This window comes from Leuciscus leuciscus (assembly GCF_965113295.1).
Source record: "Leuciscus leuciscus genome assembly, chromosome: 12".
NCBI lineage: Eukaryota > Metazoa > Chordata > Actinopteri > Cypriniformes > Leuciscidae > Leuciscus > Leuciscus leuciscus.
This window is the reverse complement of record NC_138736.1, coordinates 40244982-40265174: the sequence shown is the minus strand read 5'-3', so window position 1 is coordinate 40265174 and position 20193 is coordinate 40244982. Positions and strand designations below refer to the sequence as shown.

The 20193-nt window shown below is 38.7% G+C and overlaps 1 protein-coding gene and 1 long non-coding RNA gene across 11 annotated transcripts in view; one reads left to right on the top strand and one right to left on the bottom strand.

Annotated features, from left to right (window-relative positions):
* Positions 1-6950: 6950 nt before the first annotated feature.
* On the bottom strand, positions 6951-9542 carry LOC309511421. The gene is made up of 2 exons (XR_014210598.1): positions 9367-9542; positions 6951-7560 (listed from the first exon to the last, which is right to left on the bottom strand). It is a non-coding gene; the product is annotated as an uncharacterized lncRNA (long non-coding RNA).
* Positions 9543-9591: 49 nt separating this feature from the next.
* The window catches only part of LOC309511327 (NLR family CARD domain-containing protein 3-like), a 30748-nt gene continuing 20146 nt past the window's right edge, over positions 9592-20193 (top strand). For 3 of the 10 annotated variants that reach the window (XM_082186458.1, XM_082186460.1, XM_082186459.1), the window contains exons 1-3: positions 9592-16878; positions 17015-17117; positions 17792-17863. In XM_082186458.1, coding sequence (XP_082042584.1) covers positions 17814-17863 — 50 coding nt within the window. In that variant the 5' untranslated portion in view covers positions 9592-16878; positions 17015-17117; positions 17792-17813. The other 7 variants (XM_082186454.1, XM_082186462.1, XM_082186461.1 and 4 more) reach the window with 5 other exon arrangements.

Here is a 20193-nt window from a genome sequence, read left to right as displayed (position 1 = left end):
CTGCGCTGGGGCCCCCGTAAATTTTTCGTCAACGATACCAGGGACACCGAAACACCGGGGAACATGAAATTTGGTGGGCATGTAGCCCCACTAGACTTCTACGGAAAAATTTCGTTTGGTCCCCGGGGGCCACTCCCCCCCCCCCCCCCCCGGCTGGGCCCCCCCAAACCCAAAAAAATGCAGTTTTTCCTAAATAACTACCTGAACCGTGGCACCGAGGATGAATACATTTTTATGGCACATCAACCTAGCCCATAATCACTCATTTGTGATTTGCGCCCCTCCCATAAAAAATGAAAATGCAATATTATTCTGCTTTAATCGCCCCTATCTTCAGTGGAGATGTTCAGAACTGCACCATATTTCATGTGTATGATTAACTTGACAACCTCTGGGGGTATCCTCTGCTAAGTTTTGTAGAATTTCATCCATGGGGGGGTATAAAATAAATTCATTTATGTGCACATTTAGTGACTGTACACTCATCGGCCTGTAGATGGTGCTATTGAGCGAAGGGTTGCTGGTTTAGGATGATACTGTCCCACACACACATGCAGGAATACAAACAAACGCAAGCATGCACACACACTGACATCCACACGCACAGACACACACCCATACACACACATACAAATCCACATGCACAGACACACACACACAAACACACACGCGCACACATGTACGCACACATACATACACGCACAGACACACACACACACACACAGACACACACATACACAAACACACACACATACACACACACACACACACACACACACACACACACACACAGACAGACATGCACATACTATTACTTTTTTTAGGTATATACATAAACACGCAATACAGCCAAATTACTCCACGTCATTTATTTTTGTGGAAAGCCAGTGCAGGCCTGAGCGGCGGTCATATTTTGTACCGCGATGCGGTACATCTAGTTCAATACAGGGGTTACTATAATGATTTTGTTTCTCCTTAGAGTTTTTATTGAGACTTCATAGCCCAGCCACTTTTCTGTTATAGGGTGGTCTTCTGTAGGTCTTGTGTTCACGAAATGAAAAGAACAAACATGCGGTCGTTTCGGTGGTTTCTTCAAATGTAAAGCTTTTAACCACATGTGAAGGGATCAGGCCGGCGACACACTGGCTGCGTGCGTGTCCGTTTTTATTTCGGCTCCCATGTTAACAGGTTAGAGCTTGCACACTGCCTGCGTGACAGGCGTCTCAGGCGCGGCTCGTGCCGCTGGAAAACGCGTGCATGCTAGAAATAGAATCGACGCCTATTTTTCACACGACACGCAAGCGTTTTGGAAGCGTTACCAGGCAAAATAGAATAGGAACAATTATTTGTATGTCATTTTGAGATGAATACATATTAATAAATGACATTTTGATGTTTGAAAGTTTAGGTTTTGACAAATGCAATTAAAAAATATTATTTTGATTTTCTAATATTGCACCTGTCAATACAGAACGAAATATTCTGTAACCTAATTTGCCGTCAACACTGCCGACGTTGTCTTTGCTGCTATATTTTTATGTTTAACATATAGGCCTTCCACAACTCTCTCCCCATATGTCGAATATATCACCAATGAGGCTTATCATATGTCACCTAGCCAGCAGCGCCGCGTCAGACACGTTTCTGGTGTGCAAAGACATAGAAAACGCCACGCAGCCAGTGTGTCGCCAGTCGTAGGGCGCCTGATGATTAAAATGTCAATGATTTCGATGATTAAAACACTAAAGTGAGTTAGCTCGCCAGTGACCGGAAGTGCCTGACCGGAAGTCTCGCACAAAATACCGTCAACTGGCTGCGTCCGTATTTCCGTTAAAAATAAGGTGAATAGCACAGGAAATAACACATTGTTGTGTTCTGTACTACTGTCTTTGATTGTTTGTGATATGAATCATTCTTTCGGATATGAAATGTATTTAATTGACCTATCGGTAAGCCACGGCCTCCTTAGTTACTGTTGCTATCTCAGACAAACAATGGGGGACCTGTGCCCCAGTAGAGCTTTATGTCTAGCAACGCCCCTGCTCGTACATAATCCTGCAGCTTTTACTCCTAGTGCTGTCATTGGCTACTGTCTCAATTCCTGTACATATTTATCGCGATATTCGTAAATAAGTTGCGCCCCTTCATGGAAAGTAGTCGGATGTCCCACACACTGTCAGAGAGTTTATATTAACTGCATTGTATTCTTTAAAATTATTACAAATTGGTCCCCCTCTGTTCATGTTCCAGAGATACAAAGTGATGTCTCTCCACACCTCATAACCTACCTCTGTTTGCAAGAGTGGAAAAGCTCATCTGAATGACAGAAACATGTGGGCAATGTTGTTTAAAACGTTTAGTAATGAAATAATAAATGTTAAATAAATAATATCTTTAATGGACAACTGGATATCTAAATAAAGACTTCCTACTGATAAAATATAATTAAAAAAATATCAATAAACAGCAAAGCAATCCAGCTCCCCTGGAAATAAGACAGAAATAATAATAATAATAATAATAAAAAAAAAATTCTCTGCCGCAGCCCGACAGGCAGAAAGAATTGTGCTGTGATCACGAAAGATGTTTCCCATTTGAATACATTAGTTTAAAGAAACGTGCTGATATCACGAAAATAACGAAATAAACGTGTCCGTGTCACAAATCATAGATACAGTCGGCATCTAGTCATATTTGGGGCGTGGTCGGCGTGGGGGAAAACACAGCGAACATCGTGTGTATTTGAATGACAAAAAATTCTTATTAAGAGTCATTGACGCCTGCCGACCGGCAACGGTACATTGCAAAATTAACTGCAATAGGTTATGATTGCCCTTATTTAATTAAAAACTGGGTCAATGACCCAACCAAATGGCCGGAGGTGTATACGTTTCCAGACATATTTTGCTATTTGGTTGAATCTCCAGGTAAGACATCGCGGCAGCTGTAGCAGTAAGTTAACATTAGCCTATAACTCAATCAACTTTCGTATATGTTGCATACTATAACTCCATAAAACCTTGTCACAAAACAATTGTACATATGCTTCACTCCAAACTATTAATCCTTTTGTAAAACGGTGATCAGTAGTACGAAGTTGCCGTGGGACTGTACTGACAGTTATCCCTAACTCACAGACTGCAGTCTGTATTGAGTGTAGACCTCGAACTACTCCATAGGTTCGCGATTGGCCTATCAAGCGAGCCTTCAGCTGATAACGCTAATGTGAATGAGACATCCCTTATGAAAAACAACTATAGGAATACTATAGTATTTTGGGACAAAATATTATAGTAATCCTATAGGAATACTATAGTATTTTGGGATACTATAGAAGTACTATATAGAGGTATTACAGAACATCACAGAAGTATTATACACTAGCCTACTATAGAAATCTTATAGGATTACTATAGTTCTTTTTCGTAAGGGATGTAGACAAATCTGGCTAATACGAGTTTAACACCCACTAGGCCTATATCACACAGGGATCTACTCACACAGTAATTTCAAAAAAGAAAGCTCAAAAGCCATTTTGTCCTCCTTTCCGGTTCTGTGTGTTTATTAGGAAGGATGTAGAACTTCAATTCATAATTTGTTTGTTTATTGGCGGTACAGAAAACGACACAGCAACTCTTCGGCATGATTGTCCCGTGTATTTCAATGATCGCCAAGGCAATGTTTTCCCCCATGGGCTAAATTCACATCACGTGACGGGGCGTTCCCGGGGGCGTTCCCAGACCTGGACAGACACTGTATATCTATTAGATTAAATTATGTGACCATATCACAAACTGCTGTTTAAATGAAAATGAGTGTAGCCTATACTGAGAAGTCTGAACATAATTTAAAGATATTTTCGTTTTTAAATAACCTTTAAAGCTGCCGTCGGCAATTTTTTTTTGATTATATTCAGTGAAATCGACACTATAATCTGACAGAACAACATAAATAAGGTGGTTTTAGAAAAAAAAACGAGCTTCTAACTCCACCTGGAGCGTGTTATTTGTTTTGCAAAAATCCACCACTCCGCTTCATCAGGTCCAATCAGCGCAGGGGGGTGTGAGATCTGACTGTCAATCACAGGTCGTGCACACGCCACAGATCCCACTCCCCCCTCGCGCACGTTACAATCACATGCACACGCCTGAAGTTCGCGCAGTAATGAAGAGTGATGTCGGAAAAGATTCCAATTCCTTTCAAAACACTAACAAATCAAATAATACCTCCGAGTACTCCATGGTGTTGATCGATGCTTATGAGACGGGCGCGTTCATAGAAAATCTGGTGCACACGCACTGACGAGCACAAACTCGATGGGAGGGTATTCGTTGATATGGGGGAGGGGCATGAGAGTTGTAAACATTCAAAATTTTGGCTAAGTCCACTCAATCTTCCAGGGTTGCCGACGGCAGCTTTAATAAACACGCATCTGGAACGGAGAAAAATTGATAACACTTAGCGCCTCTAGTGGACGTTTCACCCGAAAAGTGAGAGGCGGTATTAACATTAAGTGACATGGCATCTGACGCACAGAAGCCAATGGCACATGTCCATAGAGCTGGTAAGTCCGGCCCCTTCCGCTAACCCCACTGGACCTCAAGATTGAAAAATCGTCAATGCAAGTGAATGGGAGAAAATAATTATTTTCTGGTCCCGTTTGAATTTTGCCATGAATGTGAACATATGTTGTCTGTGAATTTTTTATATAATTTTTCGTGTGAAGAATGCTACAATTTAGCGGGTAGAAGTTTGTTACGGTTAGACTTTGTGTGAGAGCACTTTGTGGACTACAACTCTTCGCTGCTTTCGACGCATTTGATACGTCACCACCATTCGCACACGGACACTAGCACACGGATCCCGCTAAACATGGCTGAGTCTTTGGTGCACTTCACCGCCTTCTTTCAGGGAGAGGACAAAATCGTTGAGCGTGGCGAAAACCACGGGTAAGTCAACTTTTTGGGGTGACGTCACATAGGCGACATGTAGTCTTTCTCGTTATGTCTTTTCCACAACTGCTAGCCGAAGAATCACACAATATACTGTCAACTCGTAACATGAAAAATTATATTAAAAATTCACTGACAACATATGTTCACATTCATGGCACAAATCAAACGGGACCAGAAAATAATTATTATAGAGCTGGTAAGTCCCGCCCATCCGTAAAACCCCAAGTGGACCTCTAGGTTGAAAAATCGTCAATGCAAGTGAATGGGAGAAAATTATTTTCTGGTCCCGTTTGAATTGTGCCATGAATGTGAACATATGTTGTCTGTGAATTTTTTATATAATTTTTCATGTTACGAGTTTTATTGTATGGGGCAATCCAGAGGCGTAATCCAATGTACAGGCAAGGGTCATACACAGGCAGGCAGTCAAAACAAACAAACAAACAAACAAACAAAACAGGCAGGGACCAGAGGCAAGAGAGTAATCCAGGGACCAGAGGCAAGAGAGTAATCCAGGAAACAGGGCAAGATATCCAAAACCAGGAGAATGCTCAGTAATGCAGTGTAACACTTAAACAAGACTTTGCGGTGAGTGGATGAATGTACATGGTATAAATAGACTGAGACTAACAGGATGATGAGACACAGGTGAATGCAATCAGTGAATGAGGTACAGGTGAATGTGATCAGTGATAAGTGATGATTAGTCCGGGCAGTGAGTTATGGGAAATGTAGTTTGTGAGTGATAGTCTTATGTGGAGTGCCCTCTGGTGGCACTCAAGGGCACTCCAGCTGGTGACCGTTACAGTGACGTCACCCCAAAAAGTTGACTTACCCGTGGTTTTCGCCACGCTCAACGATTTTGTCCTCTCCCTGAAAGAAGGCGGTGAAGTGCACCAAAGACTCAGGGGTGACTAGGGGTGGCACAGGGGTGGACCAAGAACCAGTGAGGGGGGGCCCATGGGAAATCAGAAAATTAAACTGGAAATAAATACTTGTTTAGAAAACATTAAGCACGATTTCAAAAATATTTGCAATGCCCTGTGCCCTAATATAGATGGTATTAAATGTGGCACTGCATTTATTGGACCACACAGTTTTGTTCTAATAAATAAAAAACAAAAAAAGACTGTCCTCTTTTCATTCTCAACCATTTTATTTCTGTGACTAATGTGCAATTTTGACACAAATTAATTAATTATGATCAATGTATCACTTTTTATTGTAAAACATCAATGCTTGGGTTTTAAATATTCAAGTAAACAACAAAAATGCCAGCAAACAGTCGCTTTTATTATGTTTGTTTTGCGATCTCACTGTTTCCAGTGATTTCTTTCTGATTGGTTTTCTGATAAAACTTCAGTTTGTTGGTGAAAAGATGGGTTAGTGTGACATTGTTCCCGAGAGGCTTCTGGCCCGACAGTGGAAACGCGGGTAATAACACCTGCTCTCTGAGAGCATACAGTAGCCTACAGACAGTCGGAGCTGATGTTTGTAGTGATGGTGAAAGGAAGCTTTGTTAAGCACCGGGGCTTTCCCCCTCAACTGTATTGTAAAATGGTTCATTACTCGAAGCTTGTCAACACGCTGCACAGTAAGGACATCTTGTGGTCAAAAGGTGGAAAAGCTGCCTTTCTGTCCCAGAAGACCCATCCTTTTTTTTCCATGTAATATATCACTTTGAGCTCCATAAAGTAAACCACAAAGCAATAAATGTAATCCTCATAATTCATGTGTTAGTGTTTATGTAACCTAGTTCTTACACAATGTATGAACAAATCTGCTTTGATCAACAAATGCAGCCTTTTTCACATAAACTTTAGCCTCAGTCCTAATCCTATGAATTCATAGGCAAAGCTCATGTGGGCATATACTGTATAATCAAAATCAAAATCAAAAGATATTGTGGAATGTGAAGTGCTTGTGAACTGGGGAGCTGACACTTTATTTTGTGGGTAATTTAAGAAATTAAAGATGTTTATTAAGGAAAAGGACTTGTTCAACAGTGTGAGGGCTAAGTATATATATATATTTTTTATTTACTACTACCGAAGGGCATGACACTCGAAACCTGCTCAAGGGGTTCGCACTATTTTTGAATCTGAATACGAAGCAGTTTCGTGACTGTGTTAGGAAACAAAGCTTTGGACGCCACAGATCATTATGGCAAAACGAATCAAGCTCCGATACACTGGTTCAATGTGTGATGTTTCGTTGATACAAGCTTCGAAGCCTCTGTGCAGAACGTCACATCACTCATTGTAAGCTTAGGTGGTTGGTCGCACCAAAGAGCTTCCGGTCACGAAGCAAAGGTTATCCCGATGGCTGGTGGCTGCTATCGCTCTAGCATACGCTTCTATAGGCCTGCAATGCCCCCATAGGCGTCAGAGCTCACTCCCCCAGAGGCATGGCCTTCTCCTGGGCGTGGTGTAGTGGAGGATCTATTGGATATGTGCAGCGGCCGGTCGGTCCTCGCTGTCCACCTTCGCCAGATTTTATAACTTGGAAGTCCCTGCGTTGCAGGCGCACATCCTTTCCGTATAATTGGAGCTGGCCTCCGCGTGAGCCTCCAACCTTATCTGAACCAGTTCAGCTCTACACACACCTGAAAACATCAGAAAGAAGTGTGTTCGTCACATCAGTATCATTAAACTGATCACAAACCCTTTATACCACAACTGTAGAGAGTCATATTCATTTCATAATGTGTTGAATATCATTGATGTGAATTCAGATGAATTACAGTCAAACCAAAAATTATTCAGACACCAGATATGATTTTTGATATTTTTTTAGTAGTGTGTGCAGGACACTATAGTTCATTCATGTAAGTGAGGAGAGCAAAATAAAGTCAACTGTGACATATCATACCCAAAAATTCTTCATACAGTGACTACCAGTAAAATCTATAAACATTTGGGGCCAAAAATGATTCAGACACTTTGAGCTGATCATGTTCTGCTGAAGTGTTTTGTCTTTAACTGCTAATGCTCTTTTTACACACAGACTGAACAGAATGAAGCATTGCTTGGTGATTGGTTGAGCTAAACTGGTATTATCTAATTGTGTAGTTAAATTTAACAGCTGACAGATATTCAACATAATAATTCATGTGTGAGACAGTCTAACAGAAGATGGACAAAACCAGTCAAATATCAACTGATTCGATAATGTTATTATACGAATGATGTGTAACACATTTACAAGTGATGAATAGTTTACACTTTAGGGGATGCAGAAAGTGTTGTAAATGATTTATTCATGCGTTTACACATCATTGTGTTGAACTCTGTTACTGACCTGTTACAAATTATCTGTATGAGTATTCAAGGCATTTACAGCACTTTCTGCGCCCTTTAATTGCTACATGCATAAAAAAACCCCCCATAATTTATTAAACATTTATGAAACGCATATTCATGTTTTGTAAATGATTAGTTAATAATTAACTAATCAATTGTAAATGACTTATAACTGAATCTACAAAACATACATACAATAATTAACATATCACTTAGTAATCATTTATGAACCCATAGTCACATTTCGTAAATAATTAGTTAATAATTTACTAATCCCTTGTAAATTCCTTGTAACAGAATTTACAAAACATACATAAAATGCTAGTATATCAGTTGCCATTCATTTGTCAATCATTTATGAATGTTTTGTAATTGATTAGTTCATCATTAACTAACCACTTATAAATGACTTACAACTGAACGTTATTATAAAGTATTACCCAATTTTTTCATATTAAACCTTACATTATTTATTGATTGTCAAATGTCTCTAATGCTGTGACTGTAAATGCTCTGTATATTAGTTTGACTAAAACACAGAAAAGAACCAGTTCACATGAATGATTTGTCATAATTATTAATCATTTACATTAATATAGTAAATGTAGAAATATATTCACATTACACTAAATAATTTGTACAGCTAATCATGAGTATTTTAATTTAAAAAAAATCATCCCAACAGCAGTTTATGGGTTTCAAAGATCATATATGAAACAGAACACATAAATCATAAATCATAACTCATTTATAAAATACATTAGGCTAGTTCATCTCACTTATCACTATTATACGGAAATACTTTCTAGTTCTGATTCAACCTTTCAAAAACACATAAAGAGGAACCTGATAACCAGCTTTTTGTAAGAAATTAGCCTAAATAAACAGAAAAAAAACGAATAATAGGCCTAATCAATAAAACTTGACACTTCAGCTGTAATAATAGCACCACGTTCATACTAGATTAAAAAACAAAACGTAAAAATAATTATATTTATAAATAGTGTCCATTATGTAGGTGTTTGCAGCTTTTTAAATGTTATTTGTTGTTGCACCGGTAAGTTATGAAGTTTGTTTCATTGTTTTCGGTTGATCTCAATTATTCTCACCTTTCGTCGAAATTTATCTCCATTTCCCAGAAATCCAAGCGCGGTAGGCTACCAAACAGGACTAACAGCACAGAAAATATAAAATTCACTTTAAACGTCGACATGTTTTATACTCTGAACATAAAAGCGGAATGAAGAAGTGACATTTCTGCTGTGTTGTTTTGGTTTCGGTTGAGTCAGTCATGTGACCCGCGGCGTGGCGTCATCACGTGACATCTCACATACTCGGATGTGGTAAATATGAGCTCGCGGTCCGTTTCACCGTCTTTAGTGAAAGTTGTATGTAGGATATATAGGCAATAAGATATAGGTTACAAATTACGGTATTTGAATGTATTGCTCCTAGAAGTGAACAGCCATTAACAAGAAGAAGAGGAATGAGAAACGTAATTTCCGTCATCATCACGTTACCACGCGAGCCGGTGATGTTGCGAACGCGCGCTGGAGGGAAACTGAATTCTCCGGAACAGGTGGTCATTTTCACACGCGCACATTGAACTCTCAGTAAAGTTACTAGATCTTGATATCGGGGATCGAATTGTCTGGAATTTATTGCAGCAATTTTCAGCAGTTTCCCTGAATTAAAACCCAGTGTGTTTTAGCTAAAATATCGGGGACTTCCGCATTATTCCGCATTATCGTGGACCGCTAACATGCAGTAAAGTATGTAAATATCCTACAGCCAGATTGTATGTTTGGCTCTTATCTTCTTAGTAAGTTTATTTATGTTTAGAAATGTCAAAATCCTGTCAAAATGTAAAAAATAAACAAAATAAACTTCAACTTCAAAACTTTCAACTACGTATAAGAGTTTTAGTAGACTACATTATGACGCATTGGATATGGTTACTTTTAATATATTTAAAAGTAGTCCTAATATATAAAGAAAATAAGCAATAGAATATAAAAGAACATTAAAAAAAAAACAAAGAAAAGGGGCAAAGGGATAGTTCACCAAAAAAATCCCTAAATATGATTTAAAGGGCCAGTTCACCAAAAGTGTAAATTTTGTCATTTACTCACCCTCATGTAGTTCCAAACCTGTATGAGTTTCTCTGTAATGTTGAACAGAAAGGAAGACATTTTGTTGAATGTTTGTAACCAAACAGTTAATGGGCACCATTGACTTCCATAGTATTTTTTTTTCCTACTGTTGGAACACCCACATTCTTCAAAATATCTTCATTTTTGTACAACATTACAGATAAATTCATACATGTTCGGAACAACATGGCGGTGAGTAAATGACAGAATTTTCCTTTTTTGGTATTAATGTAATCAGTCAACTTGGGTAAGGATAATGAAATCCATTAGTTACACAGGCTTTGAATTAGACAACCTTAGTGTTATAATAGAACCTTTATTCAATATTTAAAGCTTAAAGTTATCATGTACAGATCTAGCACATAATCAGCTCTTTTCTGTTCTCTATTTTCTATTCATAAATTCAGCAGATGGCAGAATTATGCATCTAACACCTATATCAATATCCAGAAACAACTCATATTTAAATTTGATTATCATTAATGTGTTTTTTACATAAAAAAATGTTATATTTCATTGGTGTAGTTGAGGAATTTTGCAGTAAATAGGTAAAAAAGTACTTCATATCCCCCAAAACACAGCATAAAAATACAGATGATATGATATATAATTTGTGTCATTAAAATTTATATTTTAACTCAATACATGTTTGGGGTCATATAGACCACAGATGCACTGAGTGTAAACAGGAAACTAAGAGCATAAGAGGGTTAAGAAATCCGAGGACTCCACATTGCTGTTATTTAGACTAAGTTGTATCATTTGGAAAACCACACATTTTCAGAGACGAGATGTGCTTCTGTGTTCCATGACGCGGCATAAGTAAAGTTTGTCTTAAAGGTCCCCTATTATGCCCCTTTTCACAAGATGTAAAATAAGTCTCAGATCATACCCAACTGATCATTTTTTACAGCATGTTTAAATTGTCATTTTTTGGGGCTCAGAAAAACGCGCTGTTTTAGTGTGTGCCCTTTAAATGCAAATAAGCTGCTGCTGCCGGCACAGGGGGCGGAGCTTCATGAGCTCGCGCTCAGTCTCTCAGGACAATTTCATCTCACGGAATGATGATAATATCAGAAACTCTCAGTAATCTCTCGGTAGAGTTGAGGGAGCATTTTCTTTAAAAACAAAATAATTCCACCTCGTCTTCAGCGGCTGCCTCAGATTTCGGGAGTAAATAGAGAGCGCTATGTGGATTAATACATCCAGCCACACAACACCTACAATGCTTGGGAGACATTCTCGTCAGTGAAGCAGCTGTGAACTCGATCAGGGCGGGTCTATGTTGAAACGGCAGTGTCTGTCAACACTCGTGGGCGGGGCCTGTGCTTAGTGACGTCACTAAAACAGCATTCTGAAAACAGGTCGTTGGGAGACACTGTTACTGTTACACTGTTACACTGCATACAAAGATACTCATTGTCGTAATCACACTCTAGATCTAATATTATCATAGATGTTGATGCCGTTGAAATTCTGCAGCAGAGCGATGACATCTCAGATCATTATCTAGTCTCGTGTAAATTACATTTAGCCAAGGCTGCAAAGCCGACTCTGTGTTATAAATAAGTTAGACCTATCACTTCTGCCACTAAAGATTGCTTTATCAATAATCTTCCTAATCAGTTTCATCATCTCAGCATCCCGGATAGCTTAGAAGAACTTGATACTGCAACAGAAACTTTTAACTCTCTCTTTTCCAGCACTTTAGACACAGTTGCTCCATTGCACTTAAAAAAGATTAAAGAAAATAGTCCAACGCCGTGGTACAACGAGCACACTCGGGCCCTTAAGAGAGCAGCCAGAAAAATGGAGTGTAACTGGAAAAAAACAAAACTAGAGGTATTTCGCATTTCATGGAAAGAGAGCTCGATTACTTACAGAGAGGCTTAAAAGCTGCTAGATCTGCTTATTTTTCAAACCTATTAGAAGAAAATAAACATAATCCTAGGTATTTATTTGAAATGGTGGCTAAACTAAAGCCTCAAACACAGAAGTTTCCAAGCAGCACAGCAGTAATGATTTTATGAACTTCTTCACTTATAAGATTGATAATATCAGGGACAAAATTATAACTATGCAACCGTCTACTACAGTATCACATCAGGCAGTGCATTGTAGTCTCCCTGAGGTAAAATTTTATTAATTTATTGCTATAGGAGAGGAAGAATTTATTAAACTCATTAAATTATCTAAATCTACAACATGTATGTTAGACCCTATTCCGACTAAGCTACTGAAAGAGATGCTCCCAGAGGTCATAGATCCTCTTCTTAATATCATTAATTCATCTTTGTCTCTAGGATACGTACCAAAAACCTTTAAGCTGGCTATGATTAAACCGCTAGTTAAAAACCCGCAACTTGATCCTACAGAATTAGTCAATTACAGGCCGATCTCGAATCTGCCTTTTCTGTCAAAGATATTAGAAAAAGCAGTATCCTCACAACTGTGGTCCTTTCTTGAAAGAAATGATATCTGCGAGGATTTCCAGTCCGGATTTAGACCGTACCATAGTACCGAGACAGCTCTCATTAGAGTCACAAATGATTTGCTCTTATCATCCGATCGTGGTTGTATCTCTCTATTAGTGTTACTTGATCTTAGTGCTGCATTTGACACCACTGACCACAACATTCTTTTAACTAGACTAGAAAACTATGTTGGCATTAGTGGAATTGCACTAGCATGGTTTAAATCATACTTATCTGACCGTTATCAGTTTGTAGCAGTAAATGAAGAGATGTCTTATTGATCACTAGTTCAGTATGGCGTACCACAAGGCTCAGTACTAGGACCACTGCTGTTCAATCTGTACATGCTGCCCTGGGGAAATATCATTAGGAAACATGGAATTAGCTTTCACTGTTATGCTGATGATACTCAGCTCTATATTTCTTCAAAACCTAACGAAACTTACCAATTCACAAAACTAACGGAATGCATAGCTGATATAAAAAATTGGATGACTAGTAATTTCCTACTTCTAAATTCTGAAAAAAACTGAGATTCTAATTATTGGACAAAAAACTCCCACACGTAATAACCTAGAATACTGTCTAACACTTGATGGCTGCTCTGTTAAGTCTTCGTCGTCGGTTAGGAACCTGGGTGTGCTCTTTGATACTAATCTTTCATTTGAAAGTCACGTGTCTAGTATCTGTAAAACCGCATTTTTCCATCTTAAAAATATATCTAAATTACGTCATATGCTCTCATTGACAAATGCGTAGGGCTGGGTATCGTTCAGAATCTTTCGATCCGGTGCCAATTTCGATACCTCAGTTTCGATACCGATTCCTGACGATAATTTTTTCGATACCATATGTTTTAAAATTAATTTCAACATCAACAAAAAGATGCTTTTTGAGGACTCAGATGCTTTTGGAACTGAAATTTGCCACCAAAAGATATCTAATTTTTCGATACTCATAGGATTGGAGTATTTTTTTCGATACCATAAAAGTATCAACGTTCGGTACCCAGCCCTACAAATGCGGAACAATTAGTTCATGCGTTCATGACCTCAAGGCTAGATTATTGTAATGCTCTACTGGGTGGTTGCCCTGCACGCTTAATAAACAAACTACAGCTACAGCTCGAGTTCTTACCAGAACCAGGAAGAATGACTATATTAGCCCGGTTCTGTCAACACTACTAATAGGCTGCCTATTAAACATCGCATACATTTTTAAATATTGCTGATTACTTACAAAGCACTAAATGGTTTAGCTCCGCTGTACTTGAGCGATCTCTTAACGCATTATAGTCCTTCACGTCTATTGAGATCTCAAAATTCTGGCCAGTTGATAATACTTAGAATATCAAAATCGACTGCTGGCGGGAGATCCTTCTCCTATTTAGCACCAAAACTTTGGAACAATCTTCCTAACATTGTCCGGGAAGCAGACACACTCTGTCAGTTCAAAGCTAGACTAAAGACACATCTCTTTGACCTAGCATACACATAATACATTATAGACTTCTATAATTCAATGTTAGGCTGCATAGATTAGGTCAGCTGGAACCGGGAACACTTCCCATAAATCCTGATGTACTCGTTACATCATGAGAAGAATGGCATCTACGCTAATTTTAGTGTCTTTGTTTATCCCGAGGTTTTCCCGCAGTCTGCCGGATCCAGGCCGTATCCAGATCTGACGAAGGATATTCGCCTGGACCCGATGACAACGCAGTGCTGAAGTGGCAACTAGTCTCTCCCTATGGAGGATCCATTTACCACTCTACAGATAAAGAGTTGTCAGAAAATTTGTTTCGCGTATCTACCCCGAAAAGGCAAAATAAAATTCTGTATCAAAATTTATAAGGAAAGACCAGTACATTGTTTAGGCTTGGTTTGTAGGGAATTACAACCCTGCACACATGTATTCAAACACACATAACTATAGAACCAATTCTTAATGCGCATGTGAACGCCATCAGCGTTTATCGCAGGTTCGCGTTTAAAGTTTGTGTTGAGAGAATGGTGTCGTCTTAGTGGCTCCTAATTAAATAACAAATGATCGTTGCGACAGAAGCGAATCAATCAAAAATAACTTTAGCAGGAAGAAAACTTTATTAAAGAATACAAAATATAAAGCCAAAACAATCTCTGTTACCTTAAATTATACGTTTATCTCTGTAAAGCTGCTTTGAAACAATCTCCATTGTTAAAAGCGCTATATAAATGAAGATGACTTGACTTGACTTGACTTGACTTGACTTGACGTAAGCAATTTTTGGCCTCATCAGCAGAATGCCAAAATGTTTTAACATATTGTAAATTTCAATTGTTAGATAAATGATCTAACTATTATATCTAACTATCAACAGTTATATGTGAAACAAGCTCAGGATTCTTGTTTATATTGAAAATTGTTATTGAACCGCATGTTTAACAGCGCTAGTGTTCTTGGCCTTATCAAAGTTCACACAAGTCACAAAGTTTTCACTGTGGCACGCCGACTCTGAAACAAGACCAAATATTAGCATGTAACATTTTGGACACGTTTGTTTTTATGCATCTTTGATTTTGTTTGCATTTCGTCTGAAACACCCTGTTTTGAAATTGTTTACCAATTTTTAACAGCGCCATTCTCAATCTATTGCAGCGTGTCTATTTTCCTTACACTTTGAAAAACACACTTTGAAAAACAACTATGGTTTCCTAGAATGTCGTCAGCTGGTAGAAATTTCTCGCGTATGTCTATCTCACACCTATCACAGGTGTAGCCTACACCACCTAATCTACAGCTAAAGAAAACATCTTTCTATAAATGACCCTCAAAATCTGTGCATACAACAAAACAGTGCATCCGTGTACGATGATTTATCAGAAAATTACTTTTGTAAGTTTTCTTTTGCTTTATGAATGAAAATAAGCTACATTAATTGCTCACATATGTTGGCAAAATATAGTATTATGTTAAAAGATATTTTCTGTGTAGACGGTAAGTGTCTATTGTTAGAGATTATCCGAATAGCACATTGATACTTAACGTTATTAAGACACCTAGACTAAAGTGAGGAAACACGCTTGAATGAGAAAAGACAATGACGTGCATGGTGTTTAAAATGCAGTAAGTTGTGAAAAAAACCTCAAATGTGGTGCTTGCTCTGATTGAGACAGAAGAAAGCTGTTTCTCTCGGACAGAATGTGAGTGCGAATTCAGTTATCTTTCACGGCTTATTGCTAATTAATAGTGAAATACACACACAATTATTTCAAAAACCCCACTGTGTGTAGTATTCACGTAAACACAGTCGGCTATGTCTTAAGTGAACGAACAATGTTGTGAAATCCAGATGTTTCAGTATTAGATATGTGCAATAGCTCTTAAAGTGACAGTAGTCTATTCAATTTAAATTCAATTTCAAGTTTATTTGTCATATATACAAATGTCCAAAATTATTTGTACATGCTGAAGGCTCAGGCATTCTGCAGCAGTGCAATATAATACAATTTAGAGGAAAAAAATATATAGGCCTATATTATGCAAAACAAATATTATGTTAAAAATATGTATGTTTGCTTTGTGTATTAAATAATAGAATGTGTAGTATGTGTGAAGTATGTCTAAAGTGAAAATATTGTATCTGCCGCTGTCAGTGTTTTTCCTGCTAATCAACAAAAGACAAAATCGCTCACTGCTCTTTAATAACTTTTGTATTTTTAAGAAAATATTTAATTAATACAGTGATTAATACAGCCTTTGTTTTTGAAATATCAGATGAGTTTATAATTTTTAGTTAGTAGAACTGAATTATTGTGTAGGCCTACACTTAATTCTTACTGTTTTAACAATGTTTTTTTCTCCAGGGTCTGTGCTGAGTATTACAGGATCACACAAACTAATCCGAAGAGCACCTTTTTCTCTTTGTTAGATGAATACACATCTAATTGTACAGAGCAAGTGGTGGAGCATATAAGATGAGATGAAGATCTTCCTAGACCAACTTAATCATCAGGTAATTATTTTGCATGTGATCATATCTCTCTGGTTAAAGACTGAATTTTGCCATCTCTTTTTCAAGGTAATTCCCATGCTTCTTTTTGGATATAACATGCATATAACTTTTTCCATATTTGTTTTCTGTGTTTCAGACACAGAAACTCCAATGGGCTTGCTCAAAGAAAGGCTACAACTCTCAGAGCTCTACCTATGTTTATGAGGGAAAAGTTTGGAAGCATCCTAAAGATTAGCCTGGTAAAAAGATGTTTGACATCAGCATATACACTCACACTTGATATAATTTCACCTGTTCACCAGATCCTGTTAGGAGATCCAGGAAATCCATATGACTCTACTGATTTAAACCAATCTTCACTGATGCAATAAGATCAGTTTGGGTGATGCACAGAATGTGAGCCTTTATACACTTTGCATGTGTGTTTTGGGTGACCTATCTCTTTTAAACAAAATAAAAAACATTAAATCAGAATGGCCGTGGACGACATTGTGCCACGCGTAACCACATTAAAGGAATAGTTCACCCAAAAATGAAAATTAGCCCATGATTTACTCACCCTGAAGTCATCCTAGATGTATATGACATTCTTCTTTCAGACGAATACAATCAGAGTTTTATAAAAAGATTCCTGGCTCTTCCAAATTTTATAATGGCAGTGATATAGTGGCAGACTTGAGGATAAGTAAATCATGGGCTAATTTTCATTTTTGGGTGAACTATCCGTTTAATACTGATATGGCATCTAACAGCACAGGTGCAGGAAACTGGAAGATGTATTCTGTTTATCAGTTTTAGTTCTATGGCTGAATTTGAACAAGCTTAAAAACATCTTTACTTTTCAAGTGAAGTTACATGAGCACGTTTAGGGTCACTCTGTGGTATGAGTTTTTCTAATCTCTTACTCGAGCAGCTTCATGAAGACTGAATGAATCATGGACGACACACACACATTCAGACATGGAGATTCTTCTCCAGGATTCAGGTACTTCAATCTTCATATGATCTTAATGTTATAGAAGACTCATTTTCAGCACATAACAGGGTGTTGTGTGTGTTTGCCAGGGTTGGTGTAGTGATCTGTTGTCTCTATCATATTCTGGTGCCGGGATATACAGTAGTTGGAGCCACTCAGGGTCTTTAAACACTGTCCAAAGACACACAGATACAGTAGACAGTAGGGCTGCACGATACTGGGAAAATATGCGATAACGATATTTCTTGCGATATAACATTTTCCTAGATAAATGCTATTTTTATTAGCTATTTAAAAAAATTCATTTATATAGCCTATGTAATGATCATACTAAAATAATCAGGTAAAAGATATTCTTCTTATCTAATTAGGTCTAATTCAGGAAGAAAATATGAAATAAAAAACATTTAGGCCAAAGTGGCGAAGATAAAAATCTTTGTCATTATTTTCTTTGTTAGTGAGAGATTTTCTCTTTGGGTTTTGTTGTTTAATTACCATTAAAGGGATAGTTCCCCCCAAAAATGAAAATTGTCATAATTTACTCTCTCAAGTTGTTTTAAGCCCGAATAAGTTTATTTTTTCTGTTGAAAATAAAAGTTCCCTTACGAGAACGTTCTCTCGTACTGCGTTGCAAACGCTGTGGGAAAACTCCTTTTCTCGAGAATACTGAAGCCTTTATTTTAAAACGCATTGCAGCTGCACAGCGAGAGCATGATTGCTCGCGCAAGAGAGCTAATAGGCTGTGCTGCGGCAACTGCACAAACCAATGGCGAGTGAGCATGAGCGTGCGATCCAATAGGAGCGCTTGGCACCCTGCCAGTGTCAAGCGTGCCAAATTGCACGTGACAGGAGAGTAGAAATCCCGAAAAAACTCGCCAAATGACAGATCTTTCTCCTTTAATGCTGAGACTCACCTCGTCGCTGATTTTCTCCGGATAGAAGCCGCCTCGCCGTAGAACAGCCTCTCAGCGGAACAGCTTTGCGCCGTTGTCAGACCTCGCTAGCAAGCGTTTCACTGTGGCATCCGGCGGATCCTTTTCTTTGCTAAGCTTCTAAAAAAGCGCGTTGTTTCAAATGGCGCTTCCCATCTGCGATTCCTGCGGGGTTCCCCTGCATGTGTCAGACCGACACGCCCAGTGTGCTATCTGTCTCAGCCCTGAGCACGCCAACACAGCGCTCACTAAAGGTGGCTGTCATCTCTGCGACAGTATGCCTGTATCTGTCCTCCGATCCAGACTCGCTCTCGCTACTTCAGAGAGTGAGCCCGCCCACCTTCCATCTTCGGCGCCCCGCAAGCCCCGAAGGAAGAAGCCACGCGATCAGAGGATTCCTGAACGCGGTGATTTCAGCGCGTGCACGCCGGGTCCTTCCCCTCGTGCCTCGCCGACACCCCCTTCTCCAGTTCGGTTCATCAGGAGCGATCAACGCCCCTCTGTTGCAGCGGCAGGACTCGTTTCCTTTAGCGGATCTGGCACAAGTTTTAAATAGGAAAAATATCGAAACTCTTTGGTCATTTTTTTTGAGAGAAATGCTAATGGTCTTGTCCACTTCAATGATGTATGCTAAGCTATGCTAAAAGTGGTACGGCCAGAACCGGAGATCGGCTGAATGGATTCAAAAACGGTAAAACTCAACTGTTTAACTCTGGGGGAGGTGTAAAATGAGCCTATTTCCAAAAAAAAGTGGAGTATCCCTTTAAGGCACAAGTTCCTCGCTGTTGTCATTTTCCTCGCTTGTCTCTACTCCCGCCATCAGTTTTTATTTTCCACTCTCTGCTCTAATCCCCTAGGTTTCCCTTTGGGCCCGATTTATCCAATGGCATAATAATAGCACCTACTGGGGAGGCGGGTATAAAGATAGTAAGGCCACATCTGATTGGTCAAATTTGGATAAACAGCCTATGCATGCAATACACAAATGACTGGCACATAAAATAAATTTCATTTATCGCACCTCTCTGCGATACAGATATTGCATATACTATTATCGCGATGACGATAATTTTCCGATATATCGTGCAGCTCTAGTAGACAGCTAGATGATATATGACATTATCCTTGGACAGTCTGATCACTCTTCAACACAGTCTTAATAGACAACCTTCTCATGTGGGATTTATTTTCATGTTAAATCAGCCAAGTTTATTCTTGTCTCTATTCTGTTATCTCTGTTCTATTAAAGTCAGACAGACAGAGAACTTTGAAAAGCGCTGAGCTTGATTAAGTAACTGTATTTGTAATTAGTTACTTTCCGCCTCTAGATATAGTTGGTACCCTGAGGGTCTCGTCTCACACAGGGTCTTTATACACTTTCCTATTAAAAGAGCACACATCTATGTC